Source organism: Myotis daubentonii, chromosome 9 (assembly GCF_963259705.1).
Source record: "Myotis daubentonii chromosome 9, mMyoDau2.1, whole genome shotgun sequence".
In the NCBI taxonomy this organism is placed as follows: domain Eukaryota; kingdom Metazoa; phylum Chordata; class Mammalia; order Chiroptera; family Vespertilionidae; genus Myotis; species Myotis daubentonii.
In genome coordinates this window covers 24,408,538-24,435,441 of record NC_081848.1, presented here as the reverse complement: position 1 = coordinate 24,435,441, position 26,904 = coordinate 24,408,538, and the positions used below count along the sequence as shown (strand labels likewise).

Below are 26,904 nucleotides of genomic sequence, written 5' to 3'. Positions count from 1 at the left end.
GAGCACTTGGTTATATGGTTGTAAATAGTACGTTATCAGCCAAAAGAAGTGAAAGTGGCTGCCTCTGGGGTGAAATGGAGGCAGATGTGGTCCCCTGTATTTGGTTACCAGCCTTGTAGAACTATTTAACTCTGTAAAATAATGCACATTTAGCTTTCATAAAATTAACACAGCATAATTCCCTCTTTTATATGGCTGCCAACACACACACACACACACACACACAACCGCCCAAACAAAAGCAACAAAACTCTCAGTTTTCCCATTTGCTATCAAATCAAATTTTTCTGAATTTGATTTCCTCACCTGTAAAATTGGTTGTTATATAGATTGAAATGGATTGTGAATACAAAAGTGCTTGGAAACTACAAGAGTTGTTTAACAACAACAACAACGATTAAAAACTTAGAATCCAAAAGTTGGGAATCCTCAACATTCATTTATTCCATCACGTTCTGTGTGTAGCAGGGAGCGAGACGCCATAAAGCATAACCTTACCCTCAACCCACCTGCCCAGTACCTGCCCCCGCTCCTACTCGTTCTGGGTGGCGATCTATTCTTTGGGCTTTGGTGCTAGACTTTTCTGAATTAGGATGCCCGCTGTGTTGACTGGCCTCAGACCTTTTCCTTAGCTTTTTCTGAATCTTAGTTTCCCTACCCGGGAATAGTAAAGCCTCTCTTGCCAAACTGATGTGTGGAGCAAAGGAGAGATTGATGGCAAATCCTTTGCTTTGGTCAGTAGCTAAGCGCAGCCGGCTAACTTCAACGCCTTCTTGGGCGCGCAGGACGCCTGGGGCCCGGGAGAAGCCGGCTGAGAGCTGCTGGGGGCGGGGAAGAGCGCAGTCACTATGGCAACCGGAGACGCCTCGCGTTCTCGGCCAGCTGCGGCGAAGCTGGGAAGGCCAGCCGCGAAGACGCCCGCGGCATGAGGGTGGAGGACTCGACGGTGGCGGCGCCAGAGGCGGGCAGCGACCCGCAGCAGCTTGGGCAACCGGCCGGGCTGGAGTGCGCGGCGCGCGGGGAGCCCAGCGACGGCGGCCCCCGGGAGTCCCACAAACAGTGTGAGTTCCCCTGCAGCCGCGGACCCTGCGCAGAGGGACCTGCCGTGTGGAGAACCGGTGAGAAGGAAAGGGGGGGCGGGGGCGGGGGGACCGGAGTGAGACTGGCTGAAGCCGGGAAGGTTTGGGAGGGCGGGGGTGGAGCTGCTGTTTTGGCAAAAGGAGAGGTGATGGCACTGTGGCGGAAAGCACCCAGGCCATTTCCCCGGGTAGCCTCCGACTTAATTGGCCCCGTCATTGGCCTAGAAGGTATTGGGGGGGGGGGGGGGAATGTATACATAAAAATGTATCAAAATATAAAGTCATTAAAATGCTATATATATATATATATAATGTAAATAATACAATACATAAAATTTATACACGGAAACATGTAGATCATGTTTGCCAATTCCTTCATTTTACAGACCAGGAAACTGAGGCCTAGCCTAGAGGAAAGGAAGTGACTCTTCCACGGTCACTCAGCCAGTGCTGGAGAAATACTTCTGAAGCATCCATATTATATAAAAACTGCCGTTTGAAATGTTAACCTTGCCATTTTGGCTCCTGTAAATGCTTGCTGGCTTAAATAATAAGGAAAATAAGACTACTCCCAATCCAGAGAGGCCATAAACCTTCCCCAGATGAAGCTATCAGTGCTGGCACCAGGCCAGGCTTCCTTTGGTTGAGGTCTCAAAGCCCCAGCACATAGGTCTCTTTAAGAACTTGCAAAGGGGACCGGAAAACCCCATATTTGGGAGACAAAGAAGGTAAAAAGATATAAATAGGGAAACTTCCTCCATGTTGGGGCCCAGAATTTGAAATACAGTTTTCTCTCGGCCTGCGCGTAGTAATAATAATAATAATAATAATAATAATAATAATAATAATAAAGTGTAACTCCATCTCTCTAAGCATTGCTTGGTTCTTCTCCGGTCTTCTGTAACACTTCAAACACGTACACTCATCTCTTGGACTTTCAGTCCATAACTTACTACCTAATCCTTTTAGAATCTCACAATTTCAGGCCACGTTTTACCCTGCTGTCTCCTCCCTGCCCTGCCAAACGCACAGAAGGCAGTGCTGGGCCACAGTCACGGCTGACGCCGTAGTAACTTGAGTCTGCGCCAGGTCGCAGTGCTCATCCATATTGTTCCATGGATTTACAGATGTTTCCCAGCCCCTGGCACCCCACAGGTTTTCAGCAGGTGCTAAGGAATGATGATGGTGAAGATAATAAGCCTAAGAGGTTGGAATCCCAGCGGTTTCCAGCCCTTCTGCAGCTCCTTGTTGCGTCTCTGGAGAGCCGTCTCCGTTCCTGCAGCTACCTCCCAGCTCAGCGGTTCCCCGGAGGGAGAGTTGGGCTGAAGAGGCTCAGTCTCCCGCCCAGGGGATCACACACAGTCCTCCTGCAAGACCTCATCAAGAAGCCCCAGAACCTCTGCCTCCTGGTGAAAGGGCCTCTTCCCTCAGCATCAGCTTCCACTATAACTGATTATATGCATTATTTCTCTGCACGCAGAGGCCTTGCAGTGGTTCTCAACCTTCCTAATGCCGCGACCCTTTAATACAGTTCCTCATGTTGTGGTGACCCCCAACCATAAAATTATTTTCGTTGCTGCTTCATAACTGTAATTTTGCTACTGTTATAAATCGTAATGTAAATATCTGATATGCAGGATGTATTTTCATTGTTCGCGACCCATAGGTTGAGAACCGCTGCCTTAGAGCAACTTAATTCAGTATATGGAAGTATTTAGTATATTTAAATAATTCCTTATTTTGACAAAGTTCTTATCTGGGACTCTTCTCATTAAAGATGCTAGAATTTAAAGGTTCTTTATTCCTGTGGCTGTAGGTGTAAGAGGTAGAATTAACCATTCACTCATCAACTCAACAAATACTGAGTCCTTACTTCATGCCAGGCATTGGGCAAGTTGCAGGGAAGTGAGTAATGAATTGAGGCAGGAGTCTAAACTTTCTGGAAGCTCACAGAGTCCTTTAGAGTGCCCTCCTCAGCCTCCCGGAGAACCTCCTTTCAGGGCCTCAGCCTAAGTAGAGACAGGCTGTTCACACCCACACAAAATACTCTGTCAATTTTCAAATGTTTTCAGTCTATTTTTTGGAAAGGTCTGCAGTCTCTACAGCTTGCACTCCCTAATCACAGATATGTTCTCAAATATACACAGATAGAATATAGTCCTTTCCCATTAAAATGATATAATTTCATCCTTGAATTGTATAAAGGTTAATTTGAGCACCTATCAAATCTTTCATGGACTTCAATGTTACCTTTAAAATAATTTGTAGCCCACACACCATAATGGTTGACCTCTTCCGATGCTCTCCAGTTTACTGAATCACTGAATCCAGTATTCTAGGTATGATCAGATTAGAATAGTATGTGGGACTATATCCTCCTTTGATCTGAACATGACACTCCTATTAAGTGGATCCAAAATTGACTTAGCTGTTTTGGCAGACACATTATACTATTAATACATTAACAAAAGCAGTCTATGGCATCCATAATTCCTAAATACAAGTTGGTATAGTTACCCCCCCCATACCGTCCTATGGATTTTAGCACTTCATTCCAGGTATAGAAGTAGCCCTTTGAGTCCTGAGTTTGCCCTTCACCAAGTTGGTGCCATTCTCACATTTGGTTAGTTTGCTGGCATTTTCTGCATCCAAGTGTGCAAATTAGATGGTGATCTCAGCAATTCCAAGGAGAGCCTCTAGAAGCCCCTGACCTGTCAATCAGCATCTATGACATGGGCATTCTGTCTCCTACAGATGCACTTTATCAAATGCCTGGCTGCAATGCAGATACGTTGTGGCCACATCTCCCTAATCTAGCTTGGTTAGTAATTTGGTTTTGGAAGAATCAGGTGGGCAAGACTTTCAATTTTTTCGATGAGTTTTGTGACTTTTGGAAGTTACTTTTTCACCTATAAAGTAGGAATAATTATACCTACCCATAGGGTGATTGTGAGAAAGATATAATGTATGTATGATGCTTAGGGCATGGTAGCATTCAATAAATTGTAGCAATTGTTATTAGCTCCTAACAAAAAAACAAACGCTTTATCTGAAATAATATTGTTTTCAGCAGTCCTTAACACAGTAATCACAGCTCCTCATTGTACTCACAATCAATCTGTTGACCAATTCATTCACAATGTTGGTAAAGAATCAACATTAAACTGCTGCTAGTTTTTTATTTTTCCCTCCCTCCCTCCCTCCCTCCCTCCCTCCCTCCCTCCCTCCCTCCCTCCCTCCCTTCCTTCCTTCCTTCCTTCCTTCCTTCCTTCCTTCCTTCCTTCCTTCCTTCCTTCCCTCCTATTTCTTTTTGGGGTCAGGAAATATTTGCTTATACTAGCTCCTCAAAACTTTAGTGATTTCCTATATAAATTCTTCTAGCAGCTGGGCTGAAATTGTCAAGAGACTTGAACTTAAGGCAGGTGGTCTCTTCCTCTATACTAACCTGTTTTAGGCTCTTCTCCCTTCTTAGCTACATTTCTTAAAAGCTTTTCTGCCTAAATTTTAACCAAAAAAAGTTTAAACCAAAGGTAAGCTGGAGTTTTGCTGATCCCATCTCTCATTCCCATGACTCCTAGCTTTGGGGAAACAAGAATGAGATGCAGAAAGTATCTCTACCTTGTCCTTGTCTAAGGGTGTGTGGGGTCTTCATGACCAGGCATGACCCAGGGCCACGGCCAGAAGCAGCAGGTCCCTTGCCCCATTTGGGCCAGTCTGCACATAAGCCAAATTTATTCACTTGTGTTCTCTATTGGTTACTTTGGAAAAGATGATGCATCTGCCATATCTTTGGGAGTTTAAAGCCAAATATTAAATAGCTAAATTATTTTATTGTTTAGGTGTTCCATGGTTCTTTGTTTTGAGCTTTTGAGTACTGAGACTAGAACTACTGGTTCCCTGACATTCTCAAGGCTGCATTGGCAGACATGCACATAGAATAGTCTTGAGCTCTATCCAATTTTTTTTTAAAAAAAATATTTTTGCCAAAACCGGTTTGGCTCAGTGGATAGAGCGTCGGCCTGTGGACTGAAGGGTCCCAGGTTCGATTCCGGTCAAGGGCATGTACCTGGGTTGCGGGCACATCCCCGGTGGGAGATGTGCAGGAGGCAGCTGATGGATGTTTCTCTCTCATCGATGTTTCTAACTCTCTATCTCACTCCCTTCCTCTCTGTAAAAACTCAATAAAATATATATATATAAAAAAATAAAATAAAAAAATATATTTTTTTATTGCTCTCAGAGAGGAAGGGAGAGGGAGCGAGAGATAGAAACATCACTTATCAGCTGCTTCTCTCAACCTCCCGCTGGGGATGAGCCCGTAACCCAGGCATGTGCCCTTGACCGGAATCAAGCCCAGGACCCTTCAGTCCCCAGGCCAACACTCTATCCACTGAGACAAATCAGCCAGGGCAAGCTCTATCTAATTTAACAATGCTTGATACTATTTGAACACACATTTGCTGAGCATCTATTATTATGCCAAGCTGTGACTAAATAGACATCCCTGCCTTTAGGTTAGGTTATTTATGGTCTGGTAAGGAAGATATGTTACTAGTTATATAAGTAATTGCATGTAAAATAAATAAAACCATATATAAATGGCAATAAATGAAATTAAAGAAAGAGGAGAATGCTATGAGGAGAAATAACCAGGAGCATTTTGAGATTGTGGAGTCAGGGAAGGTTTTCCTAAAGAACTGCAATTTGCCTAGCCAGTGTGGCTCAGTGGTTGAACATTGACCTATGAACCAGGAGGTCACAGTTCAATTTCTGGTCAGGGCATATGCCAGGGTTGCAGGCTGAATCCCCAGTAGGGGGTGGACAGGAGGTAGCCAATCAATGAATCTCTCTCATCATTGATGTTTCTATCTCTCTCTCCCTGTCCTTTCCTCTCTGAAGTCAATAAAAATATATTTTTTTTTAAAAAAAGAAAAATTTAAGGCTACACCTGAAATTTGAATGGAAGTTCTCTGTGCAAATATACTAGGAGAACCACACCTTAGGCAGAGAAAATAGATGTGGGAATGGGCAAGAGGGCCATGTTACTGCTCAGAGAACAAGAGAGAAAGGCCAACAGGAGAGATTGGGGAGACAGACAGGGTCAGATAGCACAGAGCTGAAAAAATACAGCTAAGGTACTTAGAACAAATAACACGGTTCTCCACCATTGCAGTGATGTCCTGTAGGGCCAGGTTCGAGGCCAGGACAAAGTCATAGGTCCATAGTGATTCACTACCACAGTTCAGGTTCAGTCTCTAAAAGTGATGACTAAATAGTGCTGAGGCTGTTCTGTTATATATCTGCATTGGAGACTCCATGCACACATCTGAATTATTCGTTGCTATGTCCTTTGCCCCTAGCCAAATGCCTGGCACAGAGTAAGTTTTTAATAGGATTTTTTAGAACAAATGAAAGCGTTCTTTTTTTTTTTTTTTAAATTATCACCCAAGGATATTTTTCCATTAATTTGAAGAGAGAGTAGAAGAGAGGGGGGGAAGAGAGAGAAATATTGATGTCAGAGAAACATCGATTAATTGCCTCCTGCACGTGCCCTGTCCAGGCCCCTGGCCAGGGAGGACCTGCAACTGAGGTATATGCCCTTGACCCCAATTGAACCCAGGACCCTTCAGTCTGCAGACTGACAATGAGCCAAACCGGTTAGGGCTGGAAGTATTCTTGAAGCTAATGAAGAAAACTCCATGTATTTCCACATAATACCTAAAAGAGATATCTTAAACTACCCAAAAGTTCAGGAATTATATAACAGTATGAAGTCCCAAAAGAACCAGGAGATCTTCCCAAAACAGAGTCTGCAGGATTTATCATCTGCATTGATATAAAAGGATATGTCTTTTTAAAAAAATAATTGCCCATATAAGTGTAATGGCTAGAAGGTTGGGAAGAATTTATGTATGTAACCAACTTTGTTAATGTCTTTATAGGGAAGAAATTTTTATATTGTGAGCCACACAAGAGAATTAAGGAAGTACTGGAAGAAGAACTCTATATTAAGAGAGATGAATGCCACATTAAAAATACACCTGCAGGTAATCTCAGAGACAAATGAGTGTACAGTATTTGTGAAATGGATATGAAATTGCCTATTTGATTGCAGAGTGATTATTTATTGCAAAATCATGACTATCAAAAGAAAAATAGTTCTTTGAGGAAATTATTGAGCTAATTTTATAATTATTTGCCTATACCCAAATAAGCTGTTATATATAGAAGAAAAAATTATTAAATATCAGTATCTACATTGCTATCTCAGGTTATTTGAAGTGATTTCTATTTAATGACAAGCAGAATTTTTCCCCAACTGCCTGAAAAACACAACAACATCTTTGATCTTTATCAACATAGGTATGACCAATAACAGTGGTCCCAGCGTTAGATTTCATCAAAAGCAGATTGCTGGAAACTGGCTCAGTAGGTCTGGGGTGGGGTTCAATAATTTGCATTTGTATCAAATTCCCAGGTGATGATGCTGCAGGCCAAGGAGCCCCACTGTGCAAATCACTGACCCAGAAGAATCTAAGTCATTTAAATAAGTCAACTCATCCAAGGATTTATTGCACATACAGATAGTGTATGAGTTATATGGTATGAGAGCTTTCACTGGTGGCTCATTGAGGGAAAAGACATGCTCTAGAATCAGAATTCCTCACAGATGTAATTTCGAAACTGCTGGAGCCCCTCATTTTCACTGTTCTTTCTCAGTGATTACTAGGTGCATACTTCATGCCCTTCAAATCATCAGTTTTTTATAGAAACTCTCTTGGGTACCAGCTTTGCTGGGAGAAATAAAAGAATTGAAAACATGACTCTGAGGATTGTTGAACACCCAGCAGGTAAGGCCTGAATTCTCTAAAAATCCCTACGAGCAGACACTGCAGGCCGCAAGGTGCATAATTTCAGACTCCTGACATATTTGCTCTCTCTTTCAAAACCAGCCAGAGAAACATCTTTTCAGGTCTCCCATGTCACCGATTCTTAACAGAATGAGAGCTGCAAAATGGACAATTTTGTTCATGTGGTATCTGGAAGGAGAGTTACAGTCTAGTTTGAACTCCTGTGAATGGATGGAGAATGACCACTAACCTGTTTCCCCGAAACCCAGACTACATACCATTTTCTTGGTGGTTAAACACTGTTTAAGTCTATACTATTATATTTGGGGTTTACTTTCATTTATATACTTATAAATTTATGATTTATATACTATTTGGATGTTGTATTAATCTTTTATATATATATATATTTTTTTATTGATTTCAGAGAGGAAGGGAGACGGGGAGAGAGATAGGAATATCATTGATGAGAGAGAATCATTGATCTGCTGCCTCCTGCATGCCCCCCACTGGGGATGGAACCTGCAACCCAGGCATGTGCCCAACTGGAATCAAACCGTGATCTCCTGGTTCATAGGTCAAAGCTCAACCACTGAGCTATGCCGGCTGGGCAAATGTTGTATTATTCTTACTGTATATATTTGATTATAAGACAAGCTATGTGAATAGGAAATATCATTTGGCTTATAAAAATTCATTTTTATAGGCAATCTTTTCAAATATGTTCAAATAAAATAGAGAATGCTTGGGCTGCATTTTAATAATATCCATTAGAGGTGGCAGAGAGATACTATTTTAGCCTAGAAATATTTTTCAAAGCTGAAAATAAATTCTTTAAGGTTAAGTTTTAAAGGGACTCTACTTATGGAAAACAAACTGCTATTTTTTTTTCTTTTTCTTCTTCTTCTTTTTTTTTAAATGGCTGAAAGCCCCATGCCCTGGCCACAAGCTTAGTCTCAGAGTGTTGGCAGCTCTGGGCCAGCCACTGGACCTGCTGGTGCAGGGTTACTGTGACGCAGTTCTTTAAATACATGGTGAAGTCATGGCTTCCCTTCCTGAAAACACAGCTTGTTACCCACACCCAGAATTCCGCACAACACTTTTAGGGATTGGACGGCTCTTATAGATGTTGAGAGTTTAGTACACTTGACCCATGGTCTCCACTTCTTTATTTATCCTTTGTTCCTCTACCCATTTCAATTAGGTTTTTACTTCCATGAATCCAGGATAACTGTTTTCTTCCAGTTTTCAAATGGCTTCCCTCATGAAGATCAAATCCAATGATCTTGAAGATCATATACAAACCACAGACTCATCAAACGTACCTTTTCTGTAGCATCTGACACATTGCTTACTCCTTTCCTGTTAAAACACGTTCTCAGGTAGCCTCCAGGCCACCGTGCTCCAATCTCCTGGTTTCCTTCACACCACTTTGGATAATTTTTGCTCTAAACTTTGGAGAATTCAGTCACAGGCCCTATTCTCTATTAACACTGACTCCCTGGGTGGTCATATCTAATCATATTGCACTCCAAGATTGATCTCTCTAGTTTCTGCTTTCCCGTAAAATCCCAAACACCTAATTAACTTTCCACTTGGATATCTAATAGTTCTTCAAACCTAACAGGCCCAGACAGAACTCATGTTCTTACTCCAGCTTTTGAAATCCCACTCTTCAACAGGTCCGACCTTCTCAAGAAGCGGTACCACCATTCACTCAGTGGATTATGCCAAAGACCTAGAAGTCAAATCCTCAAACTTCACTTCCCGTCCATCAACTGATCCTGTTGAATCTACTTTAAAATATAGCCTAAATTTCCCCAACTGCGGCCTTGCCCAAGCCTCCATCATCTCTTGCAGGCTCAACAGTAAAATCCTGTAACAGCTTCTACTGTCATTTATTCTCTGCACAGAAAGCAGAGGGACCTCTTACATGTAAATCTTCGCACATCACCTCCAAGCTCAACACTCTCCAATGGCTCCATATTAGTCTTTGTTTACGTTTTAATCTCTTTGTATGGCCAACTCACCTCTCTGAACTCATCACCTATACTTTCCTAACTCACTTTAGCCACACGGGCTTTCTTGATATATTGGAGCAGGCCAAACCTACTCTACCCCCCTCCTCCCCCCCCTCCCCCCACCACACACACATACTTTTACACTTCACTTAGACCATCAAATGTCTTTCTCTCTCTTCATTCAAATTTCACTTCAAATGTCATTCACTTGGAGGTAACCTCTCTACCAAGTTAAAATAGAAACTACCCACCCTCCCAAGTTACTCTCTAAGCCAGCGGTTCTCAACCTGTGGGTCATGACCCTTTCACAGGGGATGCCTAAGACCATCGGAAAACACATGTATAATTACATATTGTTTTTGTGATTAATCAGTATGCTTTAATTATGTTCAATTTGTAACAATGAAATTAGGGGTCACCACAACATGAGGAAATGTATTAAAGGGTCATGGCATTAGGAAGGTTGAGAACCACTGCGGGAGCCTTTATATTACTTTCTTCTTTCTGCTTTTTTCTATCACTTCCTGAATTATATATTAACTAGAGGCCCGGTGCACAAAAATTTGTGCACTTGGGGGGGAGGGGGAAGTCCCTCAGCCCGGCCTGTGCCCTCTCGCAGTCTGGGACCCCTCGGGGGATAACGACCTGCTGGCTTAGGCCTGCTCCCGGGTGGCAGAGGGCAGGCCTAATCCCTAGGTGCAGCCCCTGGTCGGGCTCAGAGCAGGGCCAATTGGGGAGTTGGGGCGCCGCCCCTGTCATGCACAGAGCAGGGTGGATTGGGAGGTTGCAATGCCACCCTCAGTCACCCTCAGGGTAGGGCCGATTGGGGGGTTGGGGCACCGCCCCGTCACACTAAAGGCAGGGTCGATGGGGAGGTTGCGGTGCCACCCCCTGTAACGCACAGAGCAGGGCCAATCAGGGGGTTGGGGCGCTGCCCCCTGTCACGCACAGAACAGGGCCAATCAGGGGGTTGGGGAGCTCCCCCCTGTGATGCACAGAGCAGGGTCGATCAGGGGGTTGGGGAGCTTCCCCCTGTCACGCACAGAGCAGGGCCCATCAGGGGGTTGGGGCACCTTCCTCTGTCAGGAACAGAGCAGGGCCGATAGAGAGGTTGTGGCCCCGCCCCCTGTCACACACAGAGCCGCAGGGCGATCAGGGCGTTTGGGCGCTGCCCCCTTTCATGTTGATCCCGGTGCCGGGAGGCATATTACCCTTTTACTATATAGAATAGAGGCCTGGTGCATGGGTGGGGGCTGGCTGGTTTGTCCTGAAGGGTGTCCTGGAGCAGGGTGGGGGTCCCCACTGGGGTGCCTGGCCAGCCTGGATGAGGGGATGATGGCTGTTTGCAGCTGGTCACACACCCTTCAGGGTGGGGGTCCCCACTGGGGTGCCTGGCCAGCCTGGGTGAGGGGCTGAGGGCTGTTTTCAGTCTGGGACTGAAGCTCCCAACTGCTCCTTTTTTTCTTTTATTCTGGGCCAGCTTTAGCTCTGGCTCCAGCTCTGAGGCCTCAGCTGCTGAAAGTAGGTATCTGGTTTGTTTAGGTTCTATAATCGAAACTCTGTATCAACTCCAGCTCTGAGATCCCGGGCTCGCTGAAAGCAGGTTTCTGAGGTTTTGTTTAGCTTCTATATTTGTTACAATGTTTCTTAAACTGCAGGCTCAGAGGCCGGCAAGGCAGGTGGGGAACGTTGGAGTCCTCCGTCACTGAAGCAAGCAAGCCTCATTCATGTTCACTTTAAGCTGCCTGGCTGCCGGCCGCCATCTTGGCTGGCAGTAAATTTGCATATCTCGCTGATTAGCCAATGGGAAAGGTAGCGGTCGTACACCAATTACCATGTTTCTCTTTTATTAGATAGGATTTGTGTACTCCATTATTGACTCTCCCACTAGAACATAAGCCACCTGAGGACAGAGTCTCTATTTTACTTACCACAAATTCTCACAAAGCCATGTGCTATAGCTGTTATGGCTTTTTTGAGATATATTAGTAGTGTTACCCATTTTTATAGATGAGTAAACTAATATTTTGAGAGGTTTTTTTACTGTCCAAGGTTATGCATTTAGTAAATGGCAAAACCGAATTCCAAATTCAGGTCTGACCCCAAATGCAGTTGACTTTCTTGATTGTTTGATTGATTGACTGATTGATTGATTGATTGATTTTAGAGGGAGAGAGAGCAAGGAAGAAAGAAAGAGAGAGAGAGAGATTTGTTGTTCCACTCATTTATGCATTAATTGGTTGATTTCTGTATTACTCTAACTGGGGATCGAACCCACAACCTTGGCAGATTGGGACGCCGCTCTAACCAACTGAGCACCAGGCCAGGGCACCATTGGCTTTCTATTCACTGTAGTGCCTCATGTGACATATTATGGCTAAATCTAGTGGCTTGGGATTTCTGCAACATTTGACATAGTTGATGGCTCTCTCCTTAACCCTTCTTCCTTCCTCAAATTCCTTGATACTAAAATGTCCTCATTCTTCTCTTCTCTGGATAGTCCTTCTAATCCTCCTTTATGAATAATTTTAAATCACCCCCATTTTCAAATGTGGATGTTTGCCAGGGTATTATCCAGAGTCTTCTCACCTTGTTTCATGAGTTCTCCCTGAATCGGCTCAGCTATTCTCATAGTTTCCTCTACTATATCACTGCCATGCTTCTGAAATCTGTGTCTCCAGGCTAAGTCTCTCTTCCCAAATGTCTCATAAGTACCTAGGGTCCGCGTCCAAAATTAAACTCATACCTCTCCCCATTGCTCCTTCCCATGTGTCACCCATCCCAGTGAATGCCATGGCCTGTTATCCAAGTCTAGAACCGGAGAGCCATCCTCCATCCCACTCCAGATCACCGTATCCCGCATCTCATTAGGCTATCAGGCCTAGGAAGGCTATCAGGCCTATCTTAGCTTGGCTCAGGATCCAAACTGTTGGCTCATGTGCTAGCTCCCTCTTGTAAACATATGGACATATTTACTTGTTCTGCATTGTGTTTTTTAAATATATGAATGAGTTGTCAACATTTTAAATAATCTAGATTTCTAGATTATCTTGGGTGAAGAGAAAGAAAGATGTGACAACAGAGTCGACATTCGCAGTCACACTGTCCCTGCTGGCCTCTCCACCCAACTGTTAAACGTTGCTCACCCAGTTCCGCAGTCAAGTGGGGTATATCACATGCTATTCAGTGTTTACACATTCACTGCAGACTTCCTCTTCTTGTGGTAGAAATAGGGAAAAAGTATTTCTCTGGCATTCATGCTTCCAGTAAAAGTAGAAAGAAAATAAGACGGGAAGAGCCAGTTAGTTTTTACCCCTGACTTTACTTCCTTATATTACCTGCCTGGTTTTGCTCTCTCTCAGAAGTTCTCTCAGATAGAGAAGCAATATGTACTCTTTCTTAGGTATACCCCAGTCTATCTCAATTCTAGGGACTCCGAGGTATATACATGTATCCGAGCATGTTTGTGGAGCTGTGTATACATTAGTTGGTTCATTTGAATTTTTAAACAATCAATTTCACAGACTCTCACAATGATACGGTTGCTGAAGGTGAGATTCCAGAAAGTGTCCAGACTGGGCTTCCCCTCAATCAGTGATAAAGCACCTACACATGGGCACATAAGAAAGTGCATGGAGAGATGATGCCATTTGTTAAGAGGGGGGTTTGTCCCAAAGTTAAGCACCTCACATTATATCACGTTTTAGTTGTGACTGAGTTAATAATGTCAAGTATCCAGAAGCATTAGACTTAAATTATTTATGTGCTTTTTCTCTTTTTCTTTGGTTGGTAAAAGATCAAAAGTTTTCTCTCCTTGGGTTGAGTGAAATTGGTAAAAAAAAAAAAATCAGGAGATCCAGAAGTTAGGTGTTATGGACATCTAGCAGAGTGAGCAACACGTTTCTTTTGGGGTGCTGCTGTTTGGGGAGGAACAGGGGACTCGGGATAAGGAGCTGTGCAGTCTCCTGGGGCCCTCAGCTGCACGCGCTGCCCCATCTGTTCTTGTGGCTGTGTTGTGACATCAGTTAACAAGAGCTGCGAAGACCGTGCGGTGGCCAAGATGTCCTAGGTGGTGGTTGCTGTGTCCCCATACTTGGGTTTAGGGAATGGCATCAGTGGCCACAGAAAAAATGGGCTTCCAGGCCTCTACACCTTCTCTTCTTTGGGCTTTTGATTTTTTTTCCAGGCTCCTGAAGCAGAGACATATGGGCTCAGTAAGAAGCATTGGGTGCTGTGGTGAGGGGTGAGGTAGATGAAGGGTGTCTATATATATGATGGTGATGATGGGAATACTAATTATTATCATAATGACTATCATTCACAGTGTGTCTTCTGGACATGACAGTGTTCACAAATTATCTCTCTTAATTCCTGCAACAACCCTGTGCTCTTATCATTACCATTTTGCAGATCTGGAAGGCGAGGCTCAGGGAGGTTCAGTGACTTGCCCATTGTCACACATTGAAATAGCTGATATTTGAATGCAGGCTCTTAACCATTGAGTTATATTGTCCCTCTTAAAAAAAACAGGACTACGTTACAAATAGTACTCTCTTCAGTTAACACACACACACACACACACACACACACACACACAACAAAACCAACACCAAAACAAAAGTTGGCACATTTCCCCAGTTTCAGCCTCAGTTTAGATTCAGAACGGAGGTTTCATCACACACATTCCTGACAGGTGAGAACTGGGCCAGGACCTACAGAAAGGTTCTCAGCATCCTGGAAAAAAAGAAAAGAAATGCAATTTTCTGATCAGATCTCCTGTCAGGTGAAAATGGAATTTGGGGCAACTTATGGAACTTTCTGGATATATGAGAATTTAACAGACATCATCATTCACATATTTTTAGTGATTCCCTGAAGATTTCCCCCTCCTTACAACTTTTTAAAAAGAAGAGATACATTTGGGAGGCATGCATTATGGAATGATTTATCTTAAAATGATTATGTTTCTAAGAAATTCTACAGAGGACTTTGCAGAAATAAAACTAATATTCTAATTTCATGTTTTCACATTGCAAGGCCTTTTGTATTTTTCTGGCTAAGAACTTTAGTAAATAGTCATGATAAATTTGATTAATGAAGCTTCCTAGTTTCCTCTTCCACATTTCCTTTCCCAGTGACTTTCAATAGTGTCCTGCCAAATCCATTCATCTGTGTCTCTGTGTGTGTTAATGCACGGAAACTTAATTTAGAGTCTGGTTTATTTATTATGTTTAGTACCAACTGAGAAAATGTAAAATGTTGCTCAGTGAGAGCGGAAATGTTTGTTATTTGTTAATTCATTCAACAAAAATGTTTCATTTACCTACAATATGCAAGGAATTTACTCCATGCCAAAGGCATGTCAAGATAATTACAAAGCCTGGAAGCCAACAAACATAAATTTAAATTGCTTACATTTTTCTTCCTCTGATCAGATCCTTCCGTGTTTACACAAAGGAGGCATAGATGATATGGCTCCAAACTGGCTTTTCAGGCTCTGATGTTCATTGTGCACAGTCCAGAGATAGCTGAAGGGAACACAAGTATTTTTAAAGGGTGAGCTTCCTTCCCTGAGAGACCAGGCCAGGGCCCACTGGCTGCACTTCCCAGCATAAAGGCATGGTTTAGTAACTTTAAAATTCAGAATAAAAACACACCTAAGCCCTAGCTGTGTGGCTCGGTTGATTGACTCGTGTCATTCCATACGACGAAAGGTTGCAGGTTCATTCCGGTCAAGGCACACACCTGGGTTGCAGGTTCAATCTCAGGTCAGGGCGAGTAGGGGAGGCAACCGATGTTTCTTTCACATTGATGTCTCTCTCTCTCTCTCTCTCTCTCTCTCTCTCTCTCTCTCTCTCTCTCTCATCAATAAACATATCCTCAGGTGGGGATTAAAAAAACCACATACCTCAAAAGGTCTCTGACTAGAAAGGGCTGGGGGCATGAGAGGAGGAGAAAGAAGAATGTCTGGAAGATTCTGAGTTTCGAGAAAGAATTTAATTCCTCTCTCGGAGCTTCTCTCTTGTGCCTGCTGCCCTTTTCCTTTTCGGGTCCAGCTGCCAACACAGGTCTCTGGCGCTGCCCCCCCTTTGTGTTCCTTCCTCCTCCTGGAATGCACGTGGCCATGACCGTGGCTGGAGCTGAGGGAGCTGGATTTCTCTTTAAAGAGGCAGCTGCTTCCGAGGGTATCCGCGCTTCTTTCAAGGTGAATATATCATCTTTCTCCAGTGGAACATATATCATCTTTCATAACTTCTTCATCCAAACATCACATCAAAGTAATGCTATTTTTTCCAGCAGCCTCTACCCTTGAGTACAGTACATGCTTATGCACATATTATCCTTCTAGGGTGTGTTTTTTTCCCCCCATGCAGTTCTGAACATCTGCATTTCAGGTATTTTTCCTATTTACTTGTAAACTTCCAGCTATGCCTTTGATTGCATCCAAAAGACCACAACTAAATCAGACTAGTGCAGGTCTTCTATCGAATTGGCCATGGTTTTATTACATAGCTCTACCAACTGATTTTAAACTGTATTCCATTTACCTGACATTCCCATAGTGCAGAACAAATCTAAATCTTCTTCCTTGGTCTCTTACGGGGTGCCTTGCACAGGGGGTATTTAATCATCGTTTGGGGACTCCTAGATCTGAGAGTCTACTATCTAGAGGCTGGTGAGCAGCCCTTTTCTATCTCTAGATTTGATGGAAGAAGAGGAACCTGGTTTGAATGGTGGGGGAAGATTTAGGTTAGATACAAGAAACAACTTAAACCTTGTAAGTCTTGACAGAAGGAGATTGTGGAGTTTTCCTTGAAGGTCTTTGACGAAGAAGGAAGAAACTAATCTTGACAGATAGCTTCAGCTGCTCTATTCAGGGGAGGGAAGGAGAAGCAAGCGTTGACATTCAGCTCAGAGAATTAGCTCAGTCACGATGTCCCTAGAAATGGAATCCAAGTCCATACTTGGACCGGAAAATTGTTTCCCCTTTCCAAATAATAGCTTCCATTTATTAAGTGTAGAGCACTTTTTCTCCATTTTATCCCAGGCCTATAATAAGCCTTTAAGGTAGTTATTATCATCCCCATTTCATAGACGAGGAGACTGGGACATACTGGGTTAAATAACTTGCCCAAAATCATACAACTGGTAGGTGGTGGAGCAGAGACTAAAATCCAGATCTCCTACCAACTCAAAGGCTGTGCCCCTAATTATTACATGGTATGAAATCCTTTAGCGAGGGATCAGATGTCAGTGTGGATGCCCGTGGGCAACCTGGGATCGTAGAAAATGTTTGCCATTGAAATTTGCAGCTTCCAAAATGGGAAAAACAACTTGGGCGCTAACCTGAGTTCACGACCTTACTCGACTTGGGTCACAGGTTTCTACACAGTAGATTTTCACCAAATTTGTGTTGACTGACTCTGAAAACGGACTAATTGTCTTTAGGATAGGGAGGAAAGCCCCGTGCAAATCATTACCAAACCAATGCTTATTGAATGGTATCAGGAGTTAAGCCTATAATCTACCAATGTGTAGACAGCACATTCCAAATATTTTGCTATAGTGTTTTCTAGTGACTTTATGTTTCTTTAAAGGGGAGATTAAACAGCATCTAGTTTGTGGCTTTTAGAAGATTATTGAATCTACTGGATGAATTAATGTGGTCACTTTGGGTTATATTATTTTTAGAAATATTTGCACTTCTAAGTAAAAAAGAAGGATCTCTTACCCTTTGACACAGCATGGAGGGTCATGGAGAGCATTATGCAAAGCAAAATAAGCCAGTTAGAGAAAGACAAATATCACATGACCTCACTCATACGTTGAATCTAATGAACAACATAAACTGATGAATAATAGATCCAGTGACATAGAAGCATAGAACAGATTGTAGAATCTCAGAGGGAAGGCAGGGGAGGGTGGGAAGTGATCAACCAAAGAACTTGTATGCATATATAGATAACCCTTGAACAGAGACAATGGTGAAGGCCTAAGGCCAGGGATGGGCTGGCTAGAAGGAGTCAATGGAGGAAAAAAGGGGACATACGTAATACTTTCAACAATGAAGATTTAATTTAAAAAGTCAGAGTCAGACAAAGTTGACTGAATGAAATCTATATCTTAACTATTATATATTCTTGATCTTTCTGCATTTTATTACTTATATTTCCATATTGGGTTTTCATCTACTTCTTAAGGATCAAATTAAATGATCTAATTAAGCACTGTAGAGGTTTAACTGCATAAGGAATAATGAAATGAATGAACTGGAATAAAAGATTAAACAAATAATAAAGACCTTTGGTCTGATTAATCAAACCATATAAACTGTCGCCCAAATGACTGACAAAAATAATTACCACATAAATATTTTAAAAATACTTTGTGCTAAAAAGAGAATAAGCTAATAATCATCTTGCTTTTGAAAATGTTAACAGTGGCCCTGGAAGGGATTTGGAGCATTAAAAGGAATTTCCCCGTGGGAGGCTTGAAGCCAGGACTGCCCAGCAGAAACACGTTACTGCCACAAGCCAAGTACTATTCGAGGCACGGAGGGCTGAGAAGTAAGACCCCAATGCCCCGACTTCCTCCAAGGCCCTAAAGACACAGAACAGGTTACACACCAGTGGTATATGCTTTAGTCAGAGTTCTCAATCAAAATTCAATCTTCTTTTGCCTTGCTTCTCTCTGGTTACTTTTAGGTTAGCCACATTGCCTCATTGTGGAATTTAAACAGTAACAGTGCAGCTAACCAACTGACCCATGTATGCAACGGACGTTCATGCTCTGAATTGCACTTCTCTTTCCTTTGCTTTGTATTAGCCACGTAAGAGACTGTAGCGCACAGTCAGCCTCAGTGGGGAGGAATCTTGCTTCCAGATGGATGACCTTTGTTTACCAGTGGAAATGGGGAGAGGGGGGTGAGGAAAGTAAGGGAGAGTAAGGCAACCGCTTTGCTTGGCTCCCTTGGTTTCACCCTATTTTACTACATAGGAGGCCACCAGTCTGGGTGCAGTGCACTGCTCCTCACAGACATAACGTTTGGAACAAAATATTCCTCATTCTTCACTGTCACAGCCAGTGTCTGCCAGGAACACTTGTGGCAGGATGTGGAGAAGGCGGGGGTCTTGACATGGAAGCACAAGCAGTGTCCAGATAGTCTAGGGACATGAAACTGGGTATACAAATCCTAAAAATATCTCTACAATTAGGAGGTTACCCCAGAGTGAGAAGAGAGAAGGGGGTTAGTGCCAAGCTCGGGGTTACTCAAGTGAGATTCATAATAGCACATGCTGTGTAGCACTTACGATTCTAGATTCTTCACATATATTAATCTTTCTCGTCTTTACAACAATCACATGACACAGGTACAATTCATTTCACAGATGAGAAATTGAGGCACAGAAAGGTTGAATAATTTACTAGAGTCACTCAGCTAGTCAGTGAAAGTGCTGAGATTCAAACCCAGGCAGCTGGTCTTCGTGGCTTTTTACCACTAGGCAAGACTGCCTCTTTGAGACAAACAGTGACCAAGCCTGGGTGTCTGTTGAACCTGGAGTACAGTGAGAGGTCAGCAAAAGTGGGACAAAGGAGAAGTGTTCCCAGGGAGACAGCCTCTGGAATATGAAATCAGTAGAAAGAAAATATTGCCACTAAGAAACTAAGACACAAGTTAATACAATCAAATAAACAGAAACCCTTGTTGCTATAGGATATTCATGTAGCAAAAAGGAACCAGTATGGAGACCATTTACCATGTGCCAGGCATGGCAGTGTCTTATGTAGTTCTGTAATCCACATGATCCCATGAGATGAGATGTTTAATCTCCGTTTTCCAGGTGAGAACTGAGGCATAGAGACATTGCCTTACCCAAGATCCCATGTCTAGGAGGTAGCGAGGACAGAACTGCAAACTCTGTGTCCACCCAACTTCTGAGACTATACTCTGAATCACTGGGCCATCATGGCAGAGACTCCAGTCGCTGGAAAACAAGGGTGGAACGAGTCGTGGTGATTAAACAGGCACAATGCCAGGGCTATGGGATTGCAGGGTTAGAAGTTGGGAGGCAACTACACTCAGAATCTACAAAGATATCTGTGTCATAAAGCAATGGTTGATTCAACCCAAGTCTGGGCCACGTGCCCATTGGGGGTTGTTGATTTCAACTCTCCACCCAAGCTGTCAGGTCTGCTTACAGTGGGTAAATCCATCATTCCAAGCAAACTTGTAAAGCAATTTATTTTCAAGGTGAATAATTTTCTAAATGCTGTGTTACAAGACTGGTTTGAAAAAAACAAAATTACCTTCATTTGAAGACATAAAATAGATTTACCCAATTCCTCAACTGGGGACATATGATTTAAAAATATGTTTCATTTTGACCATAATTGTATTACTTCCATCCATACAATGTAGGAGCAACTTGTTCATGGCTCCTGCTCATTGTTACTCACCCAGACTGCCTTCCTAGGAGGCCTCAGCCCTCTCTCTCCAGCCCATGTCAAGCCCTTATAGTGATTATGCTACCATATGTAAATGTTACGGTTATCTATCTTTGCTTCACATCAGTAAGCTGCCAGCCACGTTTTGCCATAAGAACTGCCACTATCTGTATACAAATTATAACTGATTGGTCAATATGAATCAGACCAATAACTAAGAATAAAACATTTCTCATCATTAATGAAAAAAGGTAGAGAGGTACAAGGCACAGAAATAACATGGATGAACAAAATCTACAGGTAACTCAAAATTTGATCAGTAGTAATTCATACACTATCTGAAGCTCATGAAGGCAGGAACTGTGTCTCTTTGACTCACCATTGTGTATCTAGAACAGTGATGGCGAACCTATGACGTGTGTGTCAGAGGTGACACGCGAACTTTTTTTTGGTTGATTTTTCTTTGTTAAATGGCATTTAAATATATAAAATAAATATCAAAACTATAAGTCTTTGGTTTACTATGGTTGCAAATATCAAAAACTTTCTATATGTGACATGGCACCAGAGTTAAGTTAGGGTTTTTCAAAATGCTGACACACCGAGCTCAAAAGGTTCGCCATCACTGATCTAGAACTTAGCACTGGGCCTGGCAGGCTAAGTGCTCAATCACGTTTTGTCACAAGAATGACCAATGAATGATGAACCGGCACGTGTGTGATGAATGCATACTCTATGCTAACTCACATCTCCCCCTCCACAAAAGTATAGGGTGTTCCACCACTTGAGACGGCTAAATTAAACAGAATGCAGATAACAGAGGGAAAAGCAAGGGAACCTATTGACTTTAGTGTGTGAATCATGATAAGTTTCATGTATCTTACAAACACCTTTGAACTAATGCTTTCAAAGAGAGGTTTTCCAGGGGTTACAATATTTCCAGGAACTTCTCCTATAAAATGTACTTCACCTAGATAGTCCAATCAGTCCTCACTTGTCATCTTTTTTTTTTTTTTATTCACTTGGGCTTCTTTCCTCTTTCTCATGAACAACACAATCATTGCAGCTATATGACTTTTCCAATATTTCATGCACATTATTTTAAATTTAGAATTACGATCATCCATTTGTAGCTCTAAAACACATTTCTGTTAGAGACTGCAAACAGACATTTCGCTTTCACCATCCTCACAAGTTTCATTTACTTTCTTTGATCAATTGCCTTGTCAGTCTGTGGCGTGTGAAAACAACAAGAAGTTGTCTAGCCCAGTGCTTCTCAAGCTTCAGTGTGCCTACAGATCACATGGGTCTCTTATTAGCATTCAGATTCGGAGGCTGTAGGTCTGGCCAGGGGTCTGACATTCTGTGCTTCTAACGAGCCCCCATGGTAGGAGGAGGGGTTTCTCGGTCACTTGGGTCATGTGGTTGTGGCTTTCACATTCTGCTCTACGAAATGAAGTACATTTGGGAACAAATCCAATTTAGATTAAAGTGGGGTTGGGATTAAAGGGCGTTTCCCCAGAGTGAAAATTTACTTACTTATTCACATTTTTCTTTACTTTAGGATAAGAAGAATACATTTTTCCATTGAGAAGAAACCTCTTTCTCCTAATGTCTGAAAGACAGAGAAGAAACCCCAAACTTGTTTCACAGTTTAAGATGTGTAAAAAAGTGTCTATAAATTTTATTATTGGTATTAATTCCTATCTATAAATTAAGCCAAAGTTATCACAGACTATTGGTAAAGCTTACTAAGCACCTGAAAACAATGAAAAAATAAACTTATTTTTAGTTGTCACAGTTGGGATACTTTGGGCTTCTAATTCAGATTATTTTATTAAATATGTAAAGCATGATAAAACAAAGGCATATTTATTGTCTTTACTTCAAATAAACATAAACCTAAATCTTTCATTAGGGTATCATTATGTTCATCCATTAAAACAAAACAAAACAAAACATCCATTCAGCTATGCCTATACAGGTAGGTGAATAAATAACACAGATGAAAAGTCTCTGGCTCAGAAACAGTCGTTTTAGTGCTAGCCTTGGTAGAGTCCTGCATTTTTCTAGAATTTGTCCACTAAATATTAAGCAGCCAAAAGTTTATGGAGAGATAAAAAAATATTTTACTAATACTCCTGGGTTAAAAAGAGGTTAAAAGAAGGGGGAAGATCAATCTCTTCCCCCACCCCACCCCCAGTTGTCAAAAATAATATATATGTAGTTTAAAAAAAAAAAAAGAAAATAAAGGAAAAAAAATCTGTAATTCACTTCCCGGAAACAACCATTGATAGCATGTTGATACATTTTAACATTTTAATTCTTTTTTCCTATGAATATGTTTTAGTTTACATGTTTGAAATCACATTGTATACTATTTATATTTATTATCCCTTTTAAATTTTTATTTATGTATTAATTTTAGAGAAAGAAAGGAAGTGTGTGTGGGAGAGAGAGAGAAAGAGAGAGAGAGAACATGCATTTGTTGTTCCACCCATCCATGCACTCACTGGTTGACTCTTGTATGTGACCTGACCAGGACTGAACCTGCAACCTTGGCATAGGGACTACACTCTAACCAGCTGAGCTACCCGGCCAGAGCTGAGCTGTTATCCCTTTTAACATAACATCGTATAATTTCCCATTCATTAAAATTTAACTCTAAATTATTATATTAAAATCTTTATATGTTTGTACTAAGTTTTGCACTTATTCATCTATTTTTTTATATTTGTTTTTTTTTATTTTTCATTTTATATGTAACTGTTGTGATTTAATTACCACCACCACCTCCAATAAAAAAGGTCCTCCCCTCCCCCCCAGTATTCTGATTATAACACACCTTTCATTCTCCTTCCTCTCTGGGCTAAGATCACCTTTAAAAACTTCCTCCAGTTTACAGTTCTCAATTCTATTTCTCAGTTTTGATGTAATAAATCAAGTCAGATAAACAAAGATTGTTGACTGGTTATGTCCCTTCCCTACTTAAAAATATTTACACTGTGACACAGTCAATAAGCTCTTGAGTCAAGATCCAAACTTCTCCAGATTTAATATAAAAATTTCCATTTAGCTAATACACACTAGCAGAGATCCTACGAGTAAGCCAATTCCAGCCACCACCGTGTTTATGGAACTCTCGCATCACTGGCTACTTCAATAACAGTGTTTGGGGCCAGTGGCTAAAATTGAAGAGATCACACCTTAAGTTAGTCAAGAAATATAACTCCAAAAAATGACCTGGAGTTGGGGTAAAGCATTACTAATCTAAAGATCTTAATCTTGTAAAACTTCTTACGCCCAACCTTTTTGCTTGTTTGTTAGGATGACATAGAAAAAGTGCAGTGGTTGGAGAATATAATTCACTCATTAGAAATGATGTCCTGTTTGCACTTGAGCTCCCAGTGTGGCTTCACAAACTTGCTGAGGGGTTTCCTTCCTCTCTTCCACTTGACTACTGCCCCTAATCAAGCTCCCCCCCCCCCCCCGCCCCCGCTTCCCCAACCCCCATCCCAGCTCCCTTCCCAAGCCCCATTCATTCTCAGACTGGCTGCTTGGACTGGGAGCTCCACGGAGGACTGACTTCTGTTTCCTTGCTAGGGTACCCATCCTTAATCCACTTTGGGGCCCTGGTTCCTTTGGTGGTTAAATTCTGTTCTTTGTTGCCCCATTGCACATCTTCCTAACTGGATTCATGTACAGGGTTATCCATGCCAGCATTATTTATAGTAATGAACAACTGAAACCATCTAAACACCAAATGTAGAGGAAGGTTCTAAAAATTACTACATCTGATGGATCTTTTTTGAGTTTTTAATTTAGTAAGCATTTAAAAAAAATAAAAATTCTTTGAAAACCAGGACTACAAGGACACTTCTTGAAGATGATAAAAATCTATAGTAATCTTAGATTACGGCCATTTTCATCGTTGATGATATACAATAGAAGCATTCCTTCTGAGTCCAGGAATGAAACAAAAATGCTGCTTTCCTTTTCTTCTAAAGATGTTTGCAACTTGCTCACGTTCGTTCTTCATGTTATATGCTCCAGGCCCCAGTAACCCTTGAATGTCCTCAGTGTGTGCCAGAGACAGTTGCTATAGATCCTGGGTAACTTAGTGTCATAGGGCTTGCACCCCACTTCTTCATTTGACCAACTAGTCATGGCAGAAGTACCTGTGAGCCACACAGATAAAAGGATTAGAAGTAGAAAGTAAAAAGCCCAAATGATTGGGAAGACTATTTAGCTGCATGAAAGGGGACACAATTTTTCTGAAGAGGCAACTTTTTAGTCTTTTGAAGAAATCTACCCTTTGGTTTATCTTATAACAATATCCTTTATCTCACAACTAAAATACTTACAGAGATAGAAATCATACAATGGAGAGGTTTGTAAAAAAATACTATCACATTACACATACTTTATAGCCTGCATTTTTTTCACTTAGTCATACATTATGGCCATTTTCCTATGTAACATATGTTTGTCTAAATCATGATTTTATAGGCTCTATAGTATGTCCCGGTATGACAGTACCAAAATTTTCTTAACCTTGTTCCTACTGATGGGCATTCATTTTGTGTCCCAATTTTTCTAAACTTGCTATTTTAGGAAGTATTTCTACCTCCTTCTTCCCATGCAACAAATAGGAAACCCCTTAGATGTTTCTCATAGCCCAGATGACTCTCTCCTTAATCCTGATAGAAGTCTGTGTGTTTATACCCCAGAAGGACTTTGAATAAAAATAGGTGATCAAGTTGAGAGTCCACCTTGTCCCTTCAAGAGCCCCAATCCCCTGAGTTCCCAGAATATTTCAGCCAGATTCACACACCTGTCTGAAACACACACACACACACACTCTCTCTCTCACACACACACACACACACACGGGACAGGAAATTGGAGGTTAACATGGATGGATGGATGGACCTGGACAACATTATACTAAGTGAAATAAGCCAGTCACAGGAGGACAAATACTGCACGATTCCACCTACATAAGGGATCTAAAACAATCAAACTCATAGGAGCAAAGAATAGGATGGTGGTTGCCAGGGCTGTGGTGAAGGCATAACGGGGGAGTTACTGATCAACGGTTACACACAAGATGAGTACATGCTAGAGATCTGCTGTACAACATTGTGCCTACAGGTAACAATGCTGCATTGCACATCTAAAAATCTGTTCAGAGGGTAGATCTCATGTTAAGTGTTCTTACGACACCAAAATAAAATTTAAAAAAAGTAAGGGGCTAAAATAGATACTAAAACTGTGTGCATGAAGTCTTTGAACAGTGAGCTCACTTAAGGGCTGTTGACTGGTGGTTTTCCTTACACAGGGTACGGTCCACAGTGTGCCTCTTTTTAGAGAGAATTCCAGCCAGCGACAACTACAGATTTGTGTGTGTGTGTGACATGGTGAAACCATGATAAAGTCATGTATTCAATGTGCATTGAAAGGAGTGGGACAAAGCTTCTATTAAAGGAGGAAGGTCGAATACAAACCATACTATAATATGCTGTTTATTCATCAAAATATCAAAATTTATTTCTTACCATGTCTCAGTTACTTTTAGTCTTTATATTCTTACCTTTCAGATGCCTTTTTGATGATAAATGGAAAGGACATATGTGAAATAACAAACCCTTATTTCTTCTGGTGTCTATGCAATAGACGATGCCACTTAGAATGGTAGTAAATTTTGCCTCCTCCCACCTATTTTTCTGTCTAAAGCTGCCTCCAGTAAGCCACTATAATTACAACCAAAAACAATTCTTACTAATACCACCAACTGCCTTTAGTTTTATCTGACTTAATTATAGTGCTTGCTTGGAGCACATGTGTGGGCTAAATGGCTTCCTTCTGGTTTGTAATTCCACATCTTTATAACTAAAAGGGAGACAGTGGAAACTGGCGGGGAGAGACTCATGTCTACCCCTCCCCGCCCCCCCCCCAATGGAATCGCCTTCCCTTTAATTTGAAAAATTTCATTGGCAATCTGACAAACCTTGCCTACCTAATTGTAAATGGACCAGAAAAAGGTATAAAGGTAGAGGCATGAAAGGGCTTTCTACTCTGACAATGACACTTGATCAATGCAGAAGTGACAAAGCACAGAGTGACAAGGCAATCAAGGAAATGGTGCTTCAGGACCGACCAGTGTTGCTCAGTGGTGAGCGTCAGCCTATGAACCAGAAGGTCAGGGTTCAATTCCTGGTTGGGGCACATGCCTGGGTTGCAGGCTTGATCCCCAGTGTAGGGTTGCAGGAGGCAGCCAATCAATGACTTTCTCTCATCATTGATGTTTCTTTCTCACTCTCCCTCTCCATTCCTCTCTGAAAGCAATAAAAATATATTTTTTTTAAAAAAGGAAAATGGTGCTTCGAGAAACAGTATGCTGGCCTAACACATCACAGTGTCTCACGTCAATCTTTGGATTCTTCAGGTCTGGAATTGCTCTAAAGCTATAATTCAAATGGGTGGGCTGAGTGTGGTAGTTAGCTA

The 26,904-nt window shown here is 41.9% G+C and overlaps 1 protein-coding gene across 1 annotated transcript; it reads left to right on the top strand.

Annotated features, from left to right (window-relative positions):
• Window positions 1–337: 337 nt before the first annotated feature.
• On the top strand, window positions 338–22,195 carry C9H11orf97 (chromosome 9 C11orf97 homolog). The gene is made up of 4 exons (XM_059708133.1): window positions 338–1,118; window positions 7,022–7,126; window positions 18,393–18,518; window positions 21,962–22,195. The coding sequence occupies exons 1-4, from the start codon at window positions 926–928 to the stop codon at window positions 21,964–21,966; spliced, it is 429 nt and encodes a 142-aa protein (XP_059564116.1). The 5' UTR covers window positions 338–925; the 3' UTR covers window positions 21,967–22,195.
• Window positions 22,196–26,904: the final 4,709 nt, after the last annotated feature.